The sequence below is a fragment of the Lolium perenne genome, chromosome 4, assembly GCF_019359855.2.
Source record: "Lolium perenne isolate Kyuss_39 chromosome 4, Kyuss_2.0, whole genome shotgun sequence".
NCBI lineage: Eukaryota > Viridiplantae > Streptophyta > Magnoliopsida > Poales > Poaceae > Lolium > Lolium perenne.
The window spans coordinates 318,005,241-318,027,493 of NC_067247.2; the positions used below are offsets into that span (position 1 = coordinate 318,005,241).

A 22,253-nucleotide genomic window follows, 5' to 3' on the forward strand; every position below is an offset into this window, starting at 1 on the left:
CAGGTATTTTTATGTCAGAATGTCTAGTAAGTCGTATCATCTCGAATAAGAGGTATAATCAGAAGAATCATATGTCATTTCTATGGAATGACTCAGTTTCCAGAAAATTTATATGAATATTTTAAAGTTGCTTCATAGCATCTGCAATAATAAGATATAATTGCAAGAATCATATGACATTGAAGCAACTGCCTTTTCATATTTCGTCATTCTTATGTCTCGTTTCATAAGTCATGAAACATTCCAGTTGTACATTTTCATATTTATAATTTTGAACTTGTGTACTACAAAGAGATCCTTAGCTCCAGTTGACGTCTCCCCACTTGACTATTTGTGTCTAGAAGGAGGGGCAAATCGCAAAGAAGAGAGAAAAGGAGGAAACTCAAAAACTAAAACCCTAGCCTACCGGAGAGAGCGCCGAGACGCCGGCTAGTCGGAGAGCGTGAGGTGGCTGCCCGCCGCCAAAGATGTTCTCGCCGGCGATCAGGAAGCCCCACCTCGTCCACCGCAGGGAGAGAGAGGAGGCGACGCCTTCACCACCACCTCCTGCTCCCGCCCACTCCCCATCGCCTGGTGGATTTGCGCTCTCCAATCGCCCCGCCACCGGCACCCCGGCCCCATGGACCTCCTCCTCCCTCCTCGCCAGGTACCCCTTTCTTCCCACTTCTCGTTGATTTCACCAGAATCGCTGCATTTCGTAGGACTGTATCTAGTTGAGGCACCGAAAGCGAGCGGCGCGCAGGGACCCTTTTTGCCTTCCGCGCTGCTGTATAGGCTAGCTCGCGTACAGTTTGCCACAGATCACTAAGCTTGATGTTTATAAATTCTGTTTCTCTGTGCGTATTATCAGGATTTCGACATCCAAGCAAACAGACAGGGCTGGCGATTCTGACCAGATCCAACCAGTGCGTGTAGCAGAGTTCCCCCAAATCGTGAGGAATGCACAAGCCAGCCTTCTGCAGAAGAATTTTTCTGGTAACTGTTTTCTCTGGTGCGCCCTTAGCTATTTCTCCTGTACTAGTATACCATCCTGAACACCAGATGCCTTTTATCTATTCCTTGCAGGCAAAAACACGCTTGTAGGTGGCATTGACAAAGAAACATCGCTTGCATGGATGATATGTGGAAATGAGCTTTATATCTGGAGCTACTTGTCTTCTGTTTCCAAAGATTGTCTTGTACTCGATGTCCCGTCTTCTCTTATGGGAAACAAAGACACAGAGTCCCTCTGTGGTAATCAGTGGACGCTTTGCATCATGAGATGGGGTAGTAGTACTGCAACAAGGAAGAGTGAAGAAATGTTGCATCGAAGAAGTTCGACCGGTGTTATCCTCTGCAACAGAAGAACACAAGCTATTGCTTATTGGCCTGATATCTATGATGAAAGTAGCAAGAGTCCAGCTCTTAGTTTATTTGACCACAGTGTCACATCTCCAAGTGATGGTATATCTGCATGTTACAGGTTTAACTCGCTAATTGCAACTTCCATTCCAGGAGGCATTCGTGAATGTATTGCGATAGCTTCTGAGCCAACAGGCGCTTTATGGTTGTTTCAGTGTTCACCGGCAGGGATTCTTCGAAGAGAAGTTCATCGTGATACATTAGGAGATAATGGTACTGACCATCATCAGAGAAATGACGGTGGAAGATCCCTGGCTTGGCTACCAAGTGACATATCATCGGAGGCTGCTGACCGGAAATTCTTTTTGTTGACTAACCATGGGATACAATGTTGGAGCATCTCACTCTTGCATGGCAACAATGTAAAGAAATTATTATCTCAGGAAATTGTTGGTACTGATGGGGAGCTGGGCATAAAAAGGGACATAGCTGGTCAGAAGAACATTTGGCTTTTGGACATGCAGATAGATGAGCATGGGAAGGAGTTCAGCATTCTTGTCGCTACCTTGTGCAAAGATCGGGTTAGCGGGTCAAACTACACTCAGTATTCTCTTCTGACAATGCTGTACAAATCAAACCAAAAGTTCTCATCTGAAGATAATGTGGCTAAATGTGAAAGGTTTTTGGAGAAAAAAGCTCCTTCTCAGGTGATAATCCCTAAAGCTCGAGTGGAGGATGAAGATTTTTTGTTCTCCATGAGGCTTAAAAGTGGTGGTAAACCTTCTGGTTCAGTGATCATCCTATCAGGTGATGGAACAGCAACGGTGGCCATCTATTGGAGAGGTTCTACCCGACTCTATCAATTTGATCTGCCTTGGGATGCTGGAAAGGTTTTGGATGCTTCCATCATCCCATCTGCTGAGGACAGAGATGAAGGAGCTTGGGTTGTTCTGACAGAAAAGGCAGGAGTCTGGGCAATACCTGAAAAGGCTGTATTAGTTGGTGGGGTTGAGCCTCCAGAGCGCAGCTTATCACGAAAAGGTAGCTGTAATGAAGCGGTTGCTGAAGAGAAAAGGAGAAGTCAGGCATTCAGCGCCAGCGTTGTTCCCAGAAGAGTTAGCTCTGAGGCTTGGAGTTCTGGTGACCGGCAAAGGCCAGCATTCACTGGCATAGCCCAACAGGTTGTGGTTGATGAAGAGGCTGAGATGTTACTCAATCGATTGTTTCATGATTTTATTTTGTCTGGCGCAGTTCATGAGGCACTTCAAAAGCTTAGAGTCGCAGGAGCATTTGAGAAAGAGGGTGAGATGAATGTATTTGTTCGAGTAAGCAAATCCATTGTAAACACATTATCTAAGCACTGGACAACTACTAGAGAAGCTGAATTTCTTGCTTCAACAATTGTTTCATCCCTTTCCGAGAAGAGGCAAAAACATGAGAAGTTCCTTCAATTTCTTGTCGTGTCCAAGTGCCACGAAGAACTCTCGTCCAAACATAGTATGAAACCTATCTTGCCATTATTATGTTTTTATTTTAGACTTGTATTATCCCTGTCATGAACAATCATACCCTTGGTATATACTGTCAAAGTAGCATGAGTTTGTTGGAGTTAGGAACCTGCTGTAAATTATGTGAATTAATACTTCTTGTTTGATCTTACAAAGCTCATTACACTCACATTAATTATTCTTTCCTTTCTGCTATCTATGTTACACATTGTCAAAACTGATGATCACCTAGATTTTTTGTGATCTTTCTACTATGGTATGATCTGTCATCATTAGGCATCTGTCTTAGTCCACACACACCTTTTTTCCCTCTTAAAATTTATTGAATTGTAATAGTACTCATGCGATAGGGACGCAAGGAGTGCAAATTTGACTTATAGACATAAAGGGGAACTGATAAGCTCTATGAGTTAATTTTGCTACCAAGTAATTTTGTTATGCGTTTATTTCATAGGAGCTGCAATGCTAAGTGTCATGGAACATGGAGAAAAGCTCTCTGGGGTGATCCAGCTCAGAGAATTACAAAATGCGCTTATCCAGCAGCGCTCAAGCACACACTTATCACCTCAGTCCAAAACCCCAACTGCTGGTGCACTTTGGAATCTCATTCAGTTGGTTGGTGAGAAAGCTCGTCGGAACACTGTTCTATTAATGGATCGTGATAATGCTGAAGTGTTCTACAGTAGAGTTTCTGATATAGAGGATCTATTTTACTGTTTGTCGCATCAACTTCGGTATATTATAACCGGAGAAGAGCACCCATCTGTTCAGATGCAACATGCACTTGAGTTATCAAATGCTTGTGTCACTTTAGTTCAGGCAGCATTGTACTACAGAGAGGAGCACAAGGATTGGTATCCTTCTCCTGAAGGACTGATAACATGGAACAGTCAGCCTGTTGTGCGGTCTGGGATCTGGACTCTGGCATCATCTGTGATGGAGCTTTTGAGAGAGCCAGGAGCTGCAGATATGCCTATGAAATCTAATCTATGGTCTCAGCTGGAAGGACTCACAGATATGCTATTGGAGGGATATATGGGCCTGTTAACAGCCAAATTTGAACGTGGGGAGGAACATGGTGGGCTAGTCCAAGAATACTGTGAAAGGAGAGATGAGCTTCTTGGATCCCTTTATGACCTTGCAAAACAAATTATAGAGGCAAAATATCAGGTTTTTTCCAATCCATGCCACTATTTTCTTAATGTTTTTCTTCGCTACGTGTTCATATTTTACAAGTTTGTGCTGTTCCTGTATCTTCCTGTTATCTTATTTATTGTTATATTTGAAAGTTCATACTCAGTCCTTCATAACCTCAGAAAATGGTGTGGTTACTAAATAGTGTATAGCATATGCAAATGATGAAGCAATCTTTCAGTATGCTGTAGTAATTCTTCCATGTTATATGTATGCAGTAGTAATTCTAGAACAATTTGTACTCCGTATTTAGGTAGCAGCTCACCTTTCAGTACAGAATCTGTGATTTCCAATTTAGTCGATACTCAAATGAGATTTCAGTTTCTGCTGGAATGGAATGATATTTCAATTGACTTCTCCTAGACCGTAATGGAGATTGACTAGTGATCATAAGTTCATAACACAAGTATGCTTTGGTCATCTGCCAGGAATGTAAGTTTTTATGCATCCAAATAGTAGAAGATAGTCTGATGAAACTTGACATTAAGTAGCAACATCAGTTTCTGCTGGAGTGGAATGATATTTCAAATGAAAAGAAGCATGTCAAAGATCTATTTGGACAATTAGCAATTTAATGAAGTCAGCATGATTATGCATCCCTCTCTTGCTATAACAATATCTTGACATCAGGCATTCATACTTAACAAGTAACAGTGTGGCTGCTGTCAAATTTGGCTCTTTGCTATTAGTTGACCTTAATACGTGTACCTAATTTTTGTTCGTATCTAACAGGAGTCAAGAGAAGGCAATGACAATCTTGATCTGAAAGAATCTATATTTAGAGAGGTTACTTCTCCTATTTTGGCAACAGCTAAACGGCATGAAGGGTACCAAACGTTGTGGCAGATTTGCTATGATATCAGTGATACGGTTCTCCTCCGCAATCTTATGGTAAAATTGGACAATCATATCCCCAATTTTTCTCAGATAATCTTTCTTCTGCTTGAATTTTGTGTGCATTATGCAGGAAATACCATATTGAATTTTTGTAGTGACCTCTGTTATAGGGCACGGTTTTGATGTTGATCTTCTGTTGCAGCATGATAGTGTAGGACCTCATGGCGGATTCAGTTTCTACGTTTTTAAACAGCTAATCAACAATGGACAGCACGCTAAGTTGTTAAGGCTGGGTGAAGAATTCCAGGAAGAGCTAGCTAGTTTTCTGAAAGACCGGAAAGATCTATTGTGGCTTCACGAGATATTCTTAAATCAGTTCTCAACTGCTTCAGAGACTCTTCATACCTGTGCTCTACGTCTGAGTTCCGGGGAAGATGCTGACCTTACAAGCAACAGAAAGTCGATGTCCTTTGTTGAAAGAAGACGTCTTCTCTATCTCTCCAAAATTGCTGCAACAGCAGGTTAGCTGTTCCTTCTGTTATTCTTTCCGTCTATACCTCTGGCCAAGGCACTGCAAACAATGGAGTTTGAATACTTGGTCATGATTGATAAAAAGATGACACTCTCCAAATGTTATGTGGGTCTACAGAAACCTGGCTTCCATTATCCTTTTTATGATGGATAACAGTAGTCAAGTGCTATATTTGAGGAATACCATGATTCTCTCTGTCGTTGAAATGGTTTCACATGCTTAGGATTGCAAAGTAGGTGTCATGCTGCATTTTTTTTTTGATCTTGCTAGAACCATTATTTTATGATTCTACTGATTTGTTCACAGCATAGGAAATGTCATAGAAGATAATTTTAGTAAGGGAACAGAAATTTGCATCATTATTTTGTATCTATTCCTGTTTCGTTGATGACATGTATTATTATTTTTTCCTTGGTAAATGGACTCCTGACATATTGCAATTCTTAACAAGCAGGCAAGGATGTTGATTACGAAATGAAGGTTGCACGGATAGATGCTGATATCCGGATTCTAAAACTTCAGGTGAATTTTCTTAGACAGAAAAAGTATATAGGCCGAATTTCTGTTTTCTAATCAATTATTGCCTTGGGACTTTAATGTAAACAAGCCATGTTTCTTGCAATGTTCAAATGTCTCGTCGTTACATGTGATCCCATTGTTGGTATGGATAGGAGCTGAAAATCTACCCAGGCATTGATCTGCATCTGAGTCCTCATGTCTTTGTATGTTCCGTATTTAGATGCATGGCGTTGCTTCCAAGTTCAAACTTGTAGAAGTTACAGTGTTTTGTTTTATTTATCTTTAATGAAAGTATAATCAAGCTGTACAAAAGAGGGTAACTCTTGATGGGATGTGGGTGGATGTGTTGTCTTGTCTGAGGAAGCTGGGACAGATAGCTGACCAAATTGGTTTTACTTTTGTTGCTTTGCAGGAAGAGATTGTTCAGCATGATCCAGAATATGCACAGGGTAAATATACAGGCAAGCTTCTTCGTCCATCAGAACTGATCGAGATGTGCATGAAGGGAGATCGGGAGCTCTCTCTCAAAGCTTTTGAAGTGTTTGCCTGGACAAGCTCCTCATTCCGAAGCTCCAACAGAGGCCTGCTAGAGAACTGCTGGACGAACGCAGCCAACCAGGATGACTGGGTCCAGCTCTCACAGGCATCCATTTCGGAAGGGTGGAGCGACGAGGTCACCCAAGAATCTCTTCAAGGAACGGCCCTCTTCAACGCCTCTAGGCTGTGCTATAGCCAAGACGCGGTGGTGTTTGACGGCACATTTGAGGAGGTGCTGCCTGTGAGGAAAGAGGACGTGTACGCGAGAGGCGTGGAGAGCAAATGCTTCTCGGTGGAGGAAGTGCTGATGCAGCACGATGTTTTCCCGGATGCTGGTAAACTGATGATGACGGCAGTGGTAATGGGCAAGGAGCTATCGTACACTGAACCGGCAGATGAACCTGTGGAGATGGACTCGTGATAATGTCAGAGGTGAAGGAAGACTTGTAGGGTAGGTGTCCTGCATTTGTACTTTGTGATGGCTGTCCAGTACTCTAGTTTGATAACCACATTCAGAGTTATTTGGTTGGCCGGAGTATGAATTTTAATGTTGCCTTTTTTTTTAGCTGTCCAGTACTCTAGTTTGATAATTGTCAGCTCTTTGCCTTTTTTTTTTTAGCTGGAGCTGTGTTTTGAAAGTTGAAACATGCGTTTTCTTTTTTCCCCTGAGCGTAAAACAAGTTGGTGTTATGTTGCTTAAAATAAAAATCGTCGGAATGAAAAGTTCAAAAGGGAAAATCACTCTCACAGTTTCACTGTGTGCATCAATATATTTTCTTTTTTGGCAGTGGAGTGAGGGAGATCTACGGGTAGTTGTGGTGGAAGGAAGCCCACTTTGTTAGGCTTCTCATGGGCTTTATGTAAGTCTGGCCTTCAGCCCAACACGGGCACACGGCGGAAGCCTCAGCTCAGATCCCAGACGGTCATCACCAACTCAGGCGAGAGGACGGGAAGATCACAGCCGGATTAAGATCGCATAGTCGGCGGCGTTGCGCGCAGCGGCGAAGAGGCGGCCAGGATGGCGGCGACCCTGGCGCCGGGGGTGTCCCGGAAGCTGAAGAAGGTGCTCGAGACGCGGACGGACAGCCCAGATCTGCTGGCTTCGCTGGGGGCGCTCTCCACCTTCTACGTGCACAACACCCCGCAGGCGCGCCGCAACCTCAAGTCCTCCGTCGAGCACCGCTCGCTCGCCATCAACCGCCATTTCCTCGACGCCTCCCTCCCCGCTCAGAAGGTGCACGCTCCTACTCCTCAGTCCTCACATCGTCCGTCAGTCGTTTGGTTAAGTGATTGCTTGAGTTTCTTCTGTTTGCGTGCAGTCGTTGGATCGCGTCGAGGGGGAAGTGAACGCTCTGAGCGACTCCTGGAAGAAGTGAGTGTGCTGTCCATTCTGGCATTTGGGTCTTCTGCTCTGCCTGCCTGGAAATGGAACCGTGGCTTATTGTGTGATGCTTCTACACCATGTTGGGCTAAAACTTATGTTGATATATACTTCCTCCGTTCCTTTTTAATTGACTCAGATTTAGTACAAACTTGTACTAAATCCGAGTCAATTAAAATAGAACGGAGGGAGTAGGGAATTAGTACCTTGTACGACCGCATTATGTTTTGGCACAGTCCTTCCGAGTTTGGATGTAGAACCTGCAATTACCATCTCATCGTTGGTCCTAACTAGGACATCTGAGTAATCATAGATAGTGTTAACCTGTAAATACAAAGGGTTTCTACCTGGAGCCACCAATTTACCTTTAATTTCATTCTCTGCAATTGTGTTAGGATTGAGGAAGCATTGAGCAGTTGTAGCGCAAGCACGGGGGATATCATCAGTACAACGGAGAGGCTGCAGCAAGAACTTGAGGTTATCACTCAGCGCCAAGAAATTGTATCATGTTTCCTCCAGGACTACCAACTTTCGAACGAAGAGGTACTACCCCATACTTTAACAAAATCTGTTGTTTCAATGATTCTTTGGTTGCCGCTTTGTGATATCATTCTCATTTTGTGGCATGGTTATCTTGAGTATGTTCATTGACGGACTCTGATGTTTATAGATCCATGCACTCCGGGAAGAAGATATTGATGAGAAATTCTTCAAGGCACTGCTGCATGTCCAAGAAATCCATTCGAACTGCAAGGTTCTGCTGCGAACACACCACCAGGTATTTTTGCCTTTGTCCCTGAGGTTTTTTATTACCTTAGTTTTCTAGATCGCAACAACATTAACAGTTTCTCTTGCCGTAGCGGAAGCAGTTAGTAGGATATCTTAATTTGAACTTTTATTAGCTTCGAGTTTTCGGAACTATACATATCAGGCTCAAATTATGTATGTTTTGACTTGAAGGCTTAGCAAAAACTAGGTGCTTTGACACTGGGAACTTCTTGTAGCTGATTTGCTAGAGATATTTGTGTTAATATCCTTTTTGTTTTCTATCAATTCAGCGAGCTGGTTTGGAACTTATGGATATGATGTCTGTGTACCAAGAAGGAGCTTATGAAAGATTATGCAGGTACTGGTCGTCGTTCTATCATCATCTTGCCTTTTGCTGTTCCTTTTTTGGTTTCTGTTTCGTAATATGAGATATTTTTCAACTCCACCTGCTGTTACTCTAATGTTATGATACTTCAACATTTTCTGAGTTTTTTTTAGTTTGTAGTTCTTTATCTATGTTCTAATTTGACCTTACATATGTTACCAAATCTAGTGTTGGTGACATTTATCTATTACGCGTTTTCACTCACTAGGCACTACTTAGACAATGACTGAATACTTTAGTCAAGTTTGCTAGTATGCTCTTCTATATAACGTGATCAATTGACATTTAATGTTCAAGTGTTGTAACTCGATTTTCCTTGTCATCAGGTGGGTTCAAGTTGAGTGTAAAAAACTAGGTGATACTGATAATCCTGAAGTAAGTGAACTTTTGAGGAAGGCTGTTCGCTGCCTGAAGGAAAGACCCGTTCTATTTAAGTACTGTGCTGAAGAGGTAACTATATCTTTCACATAGTAAAGTTGCCAGTAATTCAAATGGTATCTGATAGTTGCGTTATCCACATCCATAGGTTGCCAATATGAGGCACCATGCCTTATTCAGGCGGTTTATAAGTGCTCTTACTAGAGGTGGACCTGGAGGGCTTCCAAGACCAATTGAAGTACATGCTCATGACCCTCTCCGTTATGTAGGCGATATGCTGGGCTGGCTGCATCAGGTGCTTCCTTGCTCTAGCCTTATCCATAGTATATGAACCAATATGCAATGAGCTAACCAGTGTTTGCTAAAATAATCCCTCCCAAATAACATGCATGCAGATGCACCGTTCATCTGTATCTTAAAGATGTTTCTGTAGCCTTTATGAACTTCTGTCTCTAATCTTTGAAGGCACTGGCATCTGAAAGAGAGCTTATAGCTGCGCTGCTTGATCCTGAGGCAATAAGTGACAGTGGTCCAGCCAATCGTCGTCATTCTGTACGAGAAGGTGATTCATCCAAAGGAGAATCTGATATCACTTCTGTTCTCGATAGAATATTTGAAGGGGCATGCCGACCGTTCAAAGTTCGAGTTGAGCAAGTTCTGCAGTCACAACCAAATCTGATAGTTTCTTACAAACTTAGTAATACCCTGGAATTCTATGGTTACACGGTGAGTCTCAAATTTCAATTCTGGATATTTTGTAAAGCAAAGATTTGTTCAGTTCAGACATAACCTTTTCTTTTATAGATATCAGAACTGCTGGGTGTAGACACGGCATTGTGCAATACAATATGGTCACTTAGAGATGCAACACAGCGGACATTCTTCAACATTCTGAAGAGTCGTGGAGAAAAGTTATTGCGATATCCTCCACTTGTTGCAGTTGACCTCTCTCCCCCACCAGCAGTGAGAGAGGGAATTTCTTTGTTGCTTGAGCTCATAAGCACATACAATAGCATGATGGTTTCTGCCTCTGGAAAAGGGTTAAACTTTGATCCTGTCATTTCTGCAATATTGGATCCTATAATTCAGGTGAGTTTTATGCGTTGATGTGCTTCGTAGTTTTTCCGGACATCTAAACGACATGCTCGAATAATACCTTAGATGTGCACTGTTAGGGGCGTTTTTTTTTAAAATTAGCAGCATTTCAGTGTCTGCATTCGCAGTCTAGTTATCTTCAGTTCAAGCAAGCTACCAATATTATACAGTTGCTTAATACCTTGTAAGCAAATATGCGTGTTAGTGTTATTTGGAAGCAATGTTGATGACAAACAGTGGCGTTGCACAGTCAAAAATGGTTTCATAAGAGAGTAGTGGGAGTTGGACATGATGGTTATCTATTTTATATGTATACTTTTAGGGGCTAATTCTTAAAAAAATTAGCATTTTGAAAATATGCGTGTTAGTGTTATTTGGAAGCAATGTTGATGACAAACAGTGCGTTGAACAGTCAAAAATGGTTTGATAAGAGAGTAACGGGAGTCGGACATGATGGTTATCTATTTTATATGTGTACTTTTAGGGGCCAATTCTTAAAATTATTAGCATGTCAGTGTCTTTCATTACTGTCTTGTTATCTCCAGTTCAAGCAAGCTATCACGATTGTACAGCTGCTTAATACCCCCAAAACAAATACGCGTTAGTGTCATTTGAAAGTAATGTTGTTGCCAAACAGTGCATTGGACAGTCAGAAACGGTTTGGAAAGTGAGTAACGGGAGTCGGACATGATGGTTTTGATTCTGGCTTGTTATGAGAATGATACTTATTACCATAATTGGTGTCGATAATCAATGCATTGTACAGATTAGCTCAGGATGATCACCACATTGTACAAATATTAGTCCCACTAAGCTACCCCAGAATGGTCCTATTTCATCTCATTGTAGAAGTTTTTGGTGCTGTTCCATGTGGATATTTTTGGGCAATCGTGTAGTATAATAAAGTAACACTAGATTCCGTACCTAACATAAAGTAGCAAGTTTCTACTTTTATTTGTTTAGCACTGGTATACATGATTTGCAGCAACTAATATATTAATATGTTTTAGCAGAGCCAATTAGATAACATTTGTTATCCCTAAACTCAGTGGTCCATACTTCTATTCATCTCATATACAATTAGTTTCATTATTACCTTTATTCTTATTACCACCGAATAATGTGATGTTATCTGCATCGTGGTCAATAGGGAGTCATTTACATGTGTACTGTTACTGCTAATGCTGACTTCCTGACCTGCTCTTCAGATGTGTGAGCAAGCTGCCGAGGCACAGAAGTCAAAAGGTGCACTCGCACGGCGTGGTAGAACTAGTTCTGATACTAGTGGAAATAAGAGAGATTCAATCTCAGTTGATGCTATTCTATCGAAGAATTTATCCACATCTGTCCTGGTTAGTAGCATATTTTTTCGTTTGCCAATGTTAATCACTTAAGACTTGTGGCCATTGTGGAGCAACCTTTAGACGCATGCTCTGGTCATGAACTAAACTAATAAGATAGACAACCTCCTTTTTCTAGTTCATCACTAGTTGCCACCCAGATCGCATAGTTAGAGAACCAATTCCTCCTTTTCAGTTTATAAGGCATATCTAGTTTGTCTTAAGTCAAACCCTTCTAAGTTTGACCAAGTTTATTTGAAAAAAATTCAGCATCTAGACTATCAAATAAATATACTACAAAAACATATTTCATGATAGATCTACTGATTTTGTTTTGGTATTTTAGATACTAATATTTTTTCTATGAATTTGGTCAAACTTAAAAGTGTTTAACTTAAGGCATGATTCCAATTTGCATTCCTTAATGCTAATTTTGTAGTCCCAGAATAAAAAAGAATTATGACTTTATGAGAAATGGCCGGTGTTGTGTATTTCTTGATTCACTTTGAATTCAGTTTTATCGAATAAGCCTTAAGTTAAACACTTTTTTGTGGATTTCTTGATTCACTTTGAGAAATAGCTGATGTTGTGGATTTCTTGATTCACTTTGAGTTCGGTTTTATCGAATAGCCTTTGACTGGGTAGACTTTGCTCGCTTTAGATGCGCAGATCAATTTGAGAAATAGCGGAATGTTCGGGATTTCATGATTCACTTTGAGTTCTGTTTATTGAATAACCTTTTGGGCAGTAAAATCAAATTAAAAAAATTGTGAGGTTGATGCTGCGGCCATAAACCTTTTTGCTTTAAACCTTTGACTGGGTAGATTTTGCTCACTTTAGAGGCGCAAATCAATTTGTAATATTTTTCCTTACATGATGATTATTCCCCCCTTTTCTCATTCATACCATGCCATGTACAGAGTGGTGAATCGTCATCCAAAGTCTACCTCATCAACTGCTTATCAGCTATTGAGGAACCATTGATGGGTCAGGAGGTTGCAACAAGCTATGTCAACAATCTCCGCTCCATGATTGGAACACATGTCCGAGCCCTAGCAGAAAAAGAAGCTGATAGCATTCTCACAAAATGCGGATTGTCGAGTAAGATGTCATACATAAAGAACTACAGCTCCATGGAAAGCAAGGATGATGCAAGACCTCTGGCAGATGTGGTGGAGACATCGCCACAGATGCTTCTGGAATGCTTGAAGGCATTCTATGGTCTTGTGACTGGAACAGAAGGTTCCTTGCCTGAGTTTGAGCAGCTGCAGGTTCCAAGGCTACGCTCAGATGCCTGCTACGGCCTGGCAAGAGCTCTAGCAGAAGCTTATGAGCTCATTTACAAGGCGGTGATGGATCCAAAGAACTGTTATCCTGACCCAAGATCATTGGTTAAGCATTCGCCCGAGCAGATAAGAACTATACTGGAAATCTGAGCTCCATACACACCATACCTTCCGATACAATGTAATGAGAGGAGAATCCGTGTTAAAGAATCGCTGTGATGTATATGTCCTGGTAAAAATCCGTGGTCACAATTTCTTGAAGAAATATTGAAGTGGTTACACCTTTACTGAACTGTTGTATGCTATTGGTGGTTTTGTATTCATTCTTTTTATTTATAAAACCACATGAATAATTGAGCTGAAGTGATGAGGTATAACTGCATCCAACTTGCCAACTAGAGTGAAGCAACTATCAGCTCAGACGCTCAAATCTGCAAATTGGTACTCCTGTAGAACACATCCGAGTGATTGCATCATCTCTGTTACTTTCAGTGCTACACACTAGCTGTTGATTTTGTCGGAACTTCGCACTGATTTGGCTGATTCACAAGCTGTAGCTGTTGACTGCGACGAGGAGAGCAACTCTGAAGTTTGGCGGGTGTGAAACTACTGGCAATCAAGTTCCAAGGCTGTTTCTCGGGGAATGGCTATAATATGTACCAGGGACAAGGTTATGCAGGTATGGTTGTGAAGATATTCAACTTCGTCGGCGTTGTACATTTGTTTTCCTCGTGTTCTGTTATGGAGTTTTCTCCTTTTGGTAGCTGAAAAGATGATAGTCAAGTCAATCAAGTTTAAAGTATGGAGTATACTGTAGCTTGAAGTAGCAGCATCAACCCATCAGTTGGCTCATCAGCAACGTAGACTAGGTTAGTTAACTTGGCACCCTACGGACCCCACGAGCAATTTCAATCGTATATCTAGATGCTTATGCTTTCTCCACCATCCAATCTTGCGTGATTAGTCCAATCCATGTAGGCGCTGGCGCCTTTAGCGGGTACTAAACTAGATCCATCCAAAGTCACTTGTTAATAGTATAAGGACATGAAGAAACCCGTTTTCCCTGGAAAGAAAAATGCCCAGTTGGTGCGTGCGTCTTGGTCTGGCCGTGGGTCGTCGTCTCCCTTGGAATATTTGTAGCCGGTTACGTGCTATGGCAGGCGGGTGGTGTCTGCAAGTGGCCGTGACGTGTGGAGGTTAGCCGTGGCTCTGACCGCGATGTACGGGCCTTGTGGGAACGGGTGTCCTTGAGCTGCCGGCAGACGACGACGGCGGCTCCACATTCCCATGAATAGACCTCCAGCGGATGAACTGATCCAGAGTGATTCCCTGGGCCAAGGCCTGTAGATGCGGCGGGGCCTATAGCTAGACGGATAGCGGTGACCGGAGCAGTAGGAGTTGTTGGTCGCTGGTCCGGTTTTAATGCGGGAATTCCTCGGCAATGGACAAGGACAGATGACACCTGCACGGACGCAACCACGCACGGCACCACCACAACCTCCTCCTTCCTCCAACTCCACCCGCGCCCGCGCGCGCGCCTTTCTTTCTTTCCTGCGCGCCGCAGCAGCCAGCAGCTTGCGTTGCTTGCTTGACTAGGAACCTGATCGAGATGGCTTGATCCCTCGGAAGCTAAGCCATGCACATGCGGCGCGCGGCGCCGCTTCTCCTGCCGCTGCTGGCGGCGGTGCTGCTGCGAGCGGTCGCCGGAGGCTGCGAGCGGAGCTGCGGCGGCATGGCGCTGCCGTACCCGTTCGGCTTCTCCAGCGGCTGCACGATACCGCTCCGCTGCGACGCCGCCACCGGCGCGGCGTGGCTCGGGGGCGCGCGCGAGCTGGGCATGCGCGTGCGCAACGTCACGGCACGCGCGCTCTTCCTCGAGCTGCTCCCGGACTGCTCCCGCCCGTTCAACGCGTCCGTCAACGCGCTCTTCTCCCACACCTACGCGCCCGCGTCCGGGAACACGCTCGTCGTCAGCTCCTGCCGCCCCGTCGACGCTGCTGCCAGCATCCAGAACTGCAGCGCCCAGCCGCCGGACCAGTACATGAACCGAACCTCCTCCCACTGCGCCGCCAACGAGCCCATCCGCTGCATCCTGCCACCACCGCGTCCTCCCGCTCCCGGCAACACCAGCGGCGGCGGGGGCCACCGGTTTCTGAGCAAGCGCGAGGTGCTCGGCTCGGGGTGCGCCGGGCTGGTGTCCGCGGTGAGCTACTCGGACGCGCAGGCGCAGGGCCCGTCGCTGCTGCTGGGCAAGCTGGAGCTGGACTGGTGGGTGCCGGGGCGCTGCCGCTGCGCTCACGGCGCCAACTGCACTCAGTTCATCGCCCCAACCACGGGGGAGCAGGCGTTCCGGTGCAGGTGCCCGGAGGGGCTCGAGGGGGACGGCTTCGTCGACGGCGCCGGTTGCAAAGCAGGTCAGTACTACTTACCACCGATTTGTATGTTCATTCGCTTTCCTGTTTCTTCGTCGGTTAGTTGTAGTTAGTCAAATTCTGCGAGCTAGACAAGCCATCAGCCCCATTACTCCCCTCCCATTCGTTGACCACGCATCGAATCAGCGGGCGTCAGCTGCGTACATTGAATTGGACTACTGGCAATGGCTATCATACTACTAGTAGGAGCACTGGCGGAGCTATGTAGGGGCCGAACCGGGCCACGGCCCGCCCAAGATTTTGGCAAAAACGAAATCAGCTACTATGCATCAGATGTACAGTCCAACTGTAGCCCACGAGAAGACCACCACAAGTCCAGAACGTGCACAATCTCTGCCTCGTTGACTCACGCAGTTACTCGAGCAACACCAGGAGCGACCGAGCGAGTCGTCCACGACAGGAGCAATGGAGGCGCCTCGGCGAACCTAGGTTTGAGAAATTAGAAGAGGACACCGGGGGGAGGAGGGGAGGCGGAGCAGGGCGGCACAGCAGCAGCAGCGCCGGACCGCCGCACGCACACGGTGTTCCTTCCAGGCGGTGCTGACCGGAGGGCCAGCAGGCAGCAGCCGGCGCTGCGACCACGTCCGAATCAAGCCAATGATCTTCCCCAACTTCTATGTATTGGTAGTTGGTACTTTTTTTTCTTTCCCAAATACGGTTGTTTGTTCTCTATAGTCTGTACTGGTATTTTAGACTAGATTGTAACGGCTGTACTCTGAATTTTATTTTCAGTTTTACAAATTTTAACAGTCACGTGGAAGGCAATTCAGAGAAGAATTGCAGATAAAGGATAATTATCTTGCCAATTTTAGTCAACATAGAGGGTGATATTTTAGAGACATACAGATGAAGATGTCAGTGCAGATTTTAGTGGCAACAAAGATCAGAAAGCTGACTTGTAGTATCAAGTATGTATGCCTGAACATCTCTAGTATAGCTTCTTAGGTAGCATCTTTTGGTATATGCTTATTTAGTTTATAGCAATATTATATATATGCACGTACCGGTTGATATGTAACCTATGCACTGATATTTAGTAAAGTCGTATGGTTTAGAATAAATTTTATGTGTATTTTTCTACCTTGGCCCGCCCATAATTTTGTTCGTAGCTCCGCCACTGAGTAGGAGTATCAATCTTGAAGACGAACACGAATTGGTCATCCCCAGCTTACGTGACCCACATGTTCAGTTAAGGCTCGAAAGGCTCTGCCCACTGACTTTTCTGGTATATAAATGCTTGCTCCGCCTACTTTCATTTTGTAGTAGTATTAGTACGTTTGAGACTGATAATACAGCACCACACTACTGAATTTCCGGGGAGATTCTGTACCTGCAGTTAGCAATGTGGTCCGAACTACGCAATTGGTATTGGTATAACTTTGGTGATCAGCAAGCAGTGACAGTCGAGAGGACCTTTGATCCTGGACTAAATTGTGGATCAGCGAAATGCCATCTGATACTTCTGATTTGTTGGTCATCGTGATAGTAAATGAGTAGCTCCTTGGTGGGTGCTTGGCCTTCGAAACTTTGATGAGCGTTGCCAACCTAGTTCCCCATTCGATTCCTTTTAATTCACTTGGATTTATTATAATTTTACACTAAATCTGAGTTTATTAAAAGAGATAGGAGGAAGTACAGTACTTGCTAAGGTAGTGCGTGTCTTCGCAGTACTTTCTCCAAAGAATTCACCAAATTGCCACTTAAATTATGCTCAAATATTCATCCGAAGAGTAGTTTCAGAGAAGAGTATTTGTGCTTTCGATAGTTTCAGCAAAGAGTTGTTGTATGTTCGCAATGCATGAAATGGAGATCTGTGATACCCATAGCCTGTAGGAACCATTGTAGTATACAGTAAATTACTGCTTTTCTAGATGAAGAATTCATCATTGCCACTTAAATTATGCTCAAATATGCATTGCTCAATATGTGAAGTGAACTAGGACAGATTGCTCCTCCTTTTCCCCCTTTCCTTCAATCTAACACGTATGTTCAATGCTTCAGTTTCCAAGTGCGACTCTTCCAAATTCTTATCAGCAGATTGTGGCAAGAAAGTCCTAGTCGCCCTTGTCATGGCAGGTAATTTGCTCATACATCCTTTTCTGGAAATACCCAAATAAGTTCCACTTTGTATTAGAAAAGAGGCATACCACCAAAAACTAACTAAGAACGAAGCAAAGTCAAACGAAGGGAAACAATCTAGGTTAGCCTAAGGCAACAGGGAACAGAAAATTGGAATTTTTATACATCCAACTTGCGGAAGCTACATAAATTTGGAGATACATCTCAGATGACGATTAAAAAAAAAAGTTTTCCCAAAGCGGTTGGATTGATTTTCCCCATTGCTTCTATATCCAAACAATTCCATCTGAAGAAATATCTCATCAATTCAAAAATTTGGCATTGCTGTAAGATCATACCATTTTCTCCTTTTGAAAAAAAATGTATTTTTGAAGTGCAAGTTACACTTTTCACTGAACTGCAGTAACACACACTTTTCACTAATTGCACATGCACTTTTTCACCGAGTTGCGAGTTGTACCTTTTTACCCAATTGCAAGTTACACTTTTTTTACTAAACTATAATTGGACTTTTCTGAGTCGATTGAGATTGAAGAAAATCTGAATCAACTGAAACTATAATTGGACATCTAAGTTGGACGGTTGGATTAAGTTTTCACATTGCTTCTATAATTGCAAACAGTACCATCTCCAAAACTATCTCACCAAATCGAAATACAGCATTCTATCCACTTGGCAAAGAACAATGTTATACATTCTACTCCTTCCTTTCCATAATCCTTTTTGTGAGGGAGTAACATCTAATTTACCTAGGTTTACAAAATATTAACAGAAAGCATGGTCAAAGGCTCGAAGCTACATTTAAAGACTGTAACCTCAAAATGCCGATAAGCTTAGTGAGTTTGACCAAATACATACAAGAAAACATAGATATTTATAAGATTCGATAAATACACTATGAAAATATAGCTAGTTCATGGTGGAACTGTTGATATTGACTTTACTAAATTTATATGATAAGTTTTTATAACGGGGGGAGTATATATAGTGAATAATAATAAAAAAAAGTGTACTGCTAGCACAGCAAAGTGATGAAAAAGAACAAAAAGTGTACTGCTAGCTAGGCCAGCAAATTAAGTGATGAAAAAGAATAAAAGTGCACAATGAAAGAAAATGAACAGATAAAAATAGATTTAAAGGAAGTCTTCAGCGTCATTGTTATACATCTGCTAAATTGACAATATTTCGCGGCCGGGCTGCAGGTGTAATCTTTGGAGCCTTGGTGATGGGCCTGACGTGCGTTGTGTGCCACCTGCTCAAGCGCCGGTCCGCGTCCATCCGCTCGCAGCAAAGCACGAAGCGGCTGCTGTCGGAGGCGGAATGCACGGTGCCGCTCTACTCGTACCGGGAGATCGAGCGCGCCACCAGCGGCTTCTCCGAGGACCACCGTCTCGGCACGGGCGCCTACGGCACGGTGTACGCGGGGCGCCTCAGCGACAACCGCCTGGTGGCCGTGAAGCGGATCAAGCAGCAGCGCGACAACTCCGATGGGCTGGACAGCGTGATGAACGAGGTGAAGCTGGTGTCGTCGGTGAGCCACCGCAACCTGGTTCGCCTCCTGGGGTGCTGCATCGAGCACGGGCAGCAGATCCTGGTTTACGAGTTCATGCCCAACGGCACGCTGGCGCAGCACCTGCAGCGGGAGCGCGGCCCCGCCGTGCCGTGGACTGTCCGGCTCCGCATGGCCGCCGAGACGGCCAAGGCCATCGCGTACCTGCACTCGGAGGTGCACCCGCCCATCTACCACCGCGACATCAAGTCCAGCAACATCCTGGTCGACCACGAGTACAACTCCAAGGTGGCTGACTTCGGGCTGTCGCGGATGGGCATGACCTCCGTCGACTCCTCGCACATCTCCACGGCGCCGCAGGGCACGCCGGGGTACGTCGACCCGCAGTACCACCAGAACTTCCACCTCTCCGACAAGAGCGACGTGTACAGCTTCGGCGTCGTGCTGGTGGAGATCATCACGGCCATGAAGGTGGTGGACTTCAGCCGGGGCCCCAGCGAGATCAACCTGGCGCAGCTCGCCGTGGAGAAGATCGGCAGGGGCTGCGTGGACGACATCATCGACCCGTACCTAGACCCGCACCGGGACGCGTGGACCCTCACGTCCATCCACAAGGTGGCGGAGCTGGCGTTCCGGTGCCTGGCGTTCCAGAGCGAGATACGGCCGTCGATGGCCGAGGTCGCCGACGAGCTGGAGCAGATACAGGTCAGCGGGTGGGCGCCGTCGACGGACGACGCCGCGTTCATGTCCACGACGTCGTCGCTCTGCTCGTCCGCGCCGTCGCGCGGCACGGACAAGCCGTTGGCGCCGGACAGAAGTAGGAGGGAGGCAGTAGCGTCATCACCGGTGAATGCGCTAGTAGCGCAGGAAACGGTGAAGGGTGCCGTGGCTTCTTCTCCGGTGTCCGTGCAGGAGAGGTGGTTCAGCGACAGAAGCTCCCCTTCCTCCAGTAGCTTGCTAGGGAATAATAGCTCCCTGCACTGAATTCAGGCCACGCGCCATTACATTGCTCCTCTTCTCATCGATCGTAGTTAGCTTAGAGACGTTAGATTCTCGGTCTCATCTTTGCCCCGCTCTTATTTTTCTTCTTCTTTTCTTCGTTGGTTCTACTCCACCCAATCTGTAAATGGAACTTGATGTGGGAGATCTTCTGTAACGAGATGATTAGAAACACTTCAAATCCTCGCGCTCCACTCGGACCTCCATCTGTTGACGTGTCACCGACTCAATCCAGTTCACGTGAAGGATTTTCTTCGGTTGAAATAAAGCAATATCGTTAGTGCTCCCTATGTTCCATAATTTTTGTCGTGATTTCAGTGGGTGCTACAAGGGGTACCCTGCTACAAAAGGGTATAGCGAGGCGATCCCCAGGTGGTGGCTAGGGTTCATGTGCCCTCCGCCGGACTTCTTCAATATGAGTTTTAGAGAACATTATTAAACTAAACATACTAAAGCAAAATTCTCAGCAAGTGCATTTCTCTGTAAAAGCATAAATGGAGATGTGGTTCCTATCGGTCAACCTCTCCCTCCCTTTCTGCCCTCTCCCTCCCTTTCTGCTCTCACATACACCAGTGGGTGCGTCCAGCCGAGCGATATGCAGAGGTTGATGAGTTGCGGCGCTACTAGGGCCGCTGCTGCCCTTTACGTGAGAATCGCTGGAGCGGCAGAAAGACGAGGCTGCCAGGGCTGGTTATTTACCATCCTCTTTTTCTTGCTCGCGTCGTGAGTGGGATTCAAGGTTCTGATCTAGGACTACTTCTTGTTGAGGTATGTTCGGATCTGATTTTATTTTTTTTGAACCTTGGTTATCATCTACGGAAGAAAATCATAAGAACAAGACATGTGAACGGGTTGGCAAAGTTTAGGGTCCATTTTGTACCAAATAAAACATTTAGGACGAAAAGTGAACTCTGCACAAAATTGAAGGATGAAAAATGGACTTTTGCCATCCGGACATTCTTAGTGTGTTATGAGGCATGCATGTTACATGTCATGTGCGTCCTTTAAGAAATGAAATTTGTTCCAAATGTGGATTTCGTAAGCTTTTCTCAACTCGGATAGGATGGTGAAATGGATTAGCAACCATCAACCCATTCTGGCATTCAGATAATTGTTTAAAAAGTATATTTCTTAGAAAAGTATTATCATAGTATTTATATGATTTCAACCCTTAGGTATTTTGGCTAACGATCATGTTGACTGACCTATTGACTCACATACTTCGTATTTATGCCCGTCTGTTGTGTAATCAACCAACTTTTTGGTGGTAATTATTGTCGTATCCTATTTTATAGTGATCAAATTTCTCCCTTTTACGATTTTACCACTATAACCTGTTGGATCCCTGGAATTGGAAAACATAGTAATAGAAAAAACACGAGATTGATCTAAGTACACTATATCTTGAACACTATATCTAGCTAAACTCGAACAAAGAAATTGATTGTTCTAGTAGTTTATTGATACTATTCACAATGAGGCTTCTTTTTGTGGGAAACAATGGGGTTTGTCTCTTCATCTATGGTAGTGAACCCACCCCCTCTGTTTCACATAAAAACTTATCTGATGTGACACATTTTAGTACTTCCTCTATCAAGTATGTGAGGTCTATTCGTAATTGAAGTCTAATTTAACATACTTTTGTTAACTGAATACGAGTGATATGCCATAAAGAATATGTCATTTGGAACTTTGTTCAAATACATACACGATGCTATATAAATCATATTATTTTATTAGTAAATTCATGATCAAAGTTAGACTAAATTTTTGAGGAGCCTTACATATTAGTTTGAGTATTCCCTCCATCCACAAATAGTTGTACTTCTAGATTTTTTTCATTAATTCATTTTTTTATGTTTGACTAACTTCGTAGAATAAAATAGCAATATTTACAACACCAAATTAATATCACAAGATGCATGTTGGAGTGTAGTGTCATAATATAATAATTTAATATTATATATTGCTATAATTTCACCTAGAAGTACACTTATTTGTGGACGAAGAAAGTTAGTTTGTTAGAGATGCTTAACAAATTTGGGTTCTAAAAGATAGAGACATATATGGGGATTTATCTAGCAGATTAAAAATCCTAGTTGTTGGTTCAGCTAAAACTACTACAAGGTGAG

The 22,253-nt window shown here is 44.0% G+C and overlaps 3 protein-coding genes across 4 annotated transcripts; all 3 read left to right on the plus strand.

Moving 5' to 3' along the window:
- Positions 1 to 351: 351 nt before the first annotated feature.
- Positions 352 to 7,033, plus strand: LOC127296234 (nuclear pore complex protein NUP133). Its single transcript, XM_051326269.2, has 8 exons — positions 352 to 646; positions 851 to 975; positions 1,066 to 2,838; positions 3,304 to 4,019; positions 4,776 to 4,934; positions 5,083 to 5,401; positions 5,867 to 5,934; positions 6,344 to 7,033. The coding sequence occupies exons 1-8, from the start codon at positions 468 to 470 to the stop codon at positions 6,887 to 6,889; spliced, it is 3,885 nt and encodes a 1,294-aa protein (XP_051182229.1). The 5' UTR covers positions 352 to 467; the 3' UTR covers positions 6,890 to 7,033.
- A 313-nt stretch (positions 7,034 to 7,346) lies between these two features.
- Positions 7,347 to 13,388, plus strand: LOC127296236 (conserved oligomeric Golgi complex subunit 6). Its single transcript, XM_051326272.2, has 11 exons — positions 7,347 to 7,702; positions 7,788 to 7,840; positions 8,245 to 8,392; positions 8,520 to 8,627; positions 8,908 to 8,975; positions 9,329 to 9,452; positions 9,529 to 9,675; positions 9,846 to 10,106; positions 10,185 to 10,469; positions 11,684 to 11,827; positions 12,736 to 13,388. Exons 1-11 carry the CDS (start codon positions 7,487 to 7,489, stop codon positions 13,249 to 13,251), a joined length of 2,070 nt encoding a protein of 689 aa, XP_051182232.1. The 5' UTR covers positions 7,347 to 7,486; the 3' UTR covers positions 13,252 to 13,388.
- Positions 13,389 to 14,318: 930 nt separating this feature from the next.
- Positions 14,319 to 20,302, plus strand: LOC127296235 (wall-associated receptor kinase-like 14). Of its 2 annotated transcripts, XM_051326270.2 has the most exons (3): positions 14,321 to 15,515; positions 17,535 to 17,609; positions 18,815 to 20,302. In XM_051326270.2, the coding sequence occupies exons 1-3, from the start codon at positions 14,738 to 14,740 to the stop codon at positions 20,104 to 20,106; spliced, it is 2,145 nt and encodes a 714-aa protein (XP_051182230.1). In that variant the 5' UTR covers positions 14,321 to 14,737; the 3' UTR covers positions 20,107 to 20,302. The 2 variants fall into 2 exon arrangements, with proteins under 2 accessions (XP_051182231.1, XP_051182230.1); XM_051326271.2 differs by lacking the exon at positions 17,535 to 17,609 and having other exon boundaries at positions 14,319 to 15,515.
- The last annotated feature ends 1,951 nt before the right edge of the window (positions 20,303 to 22,253 follow it).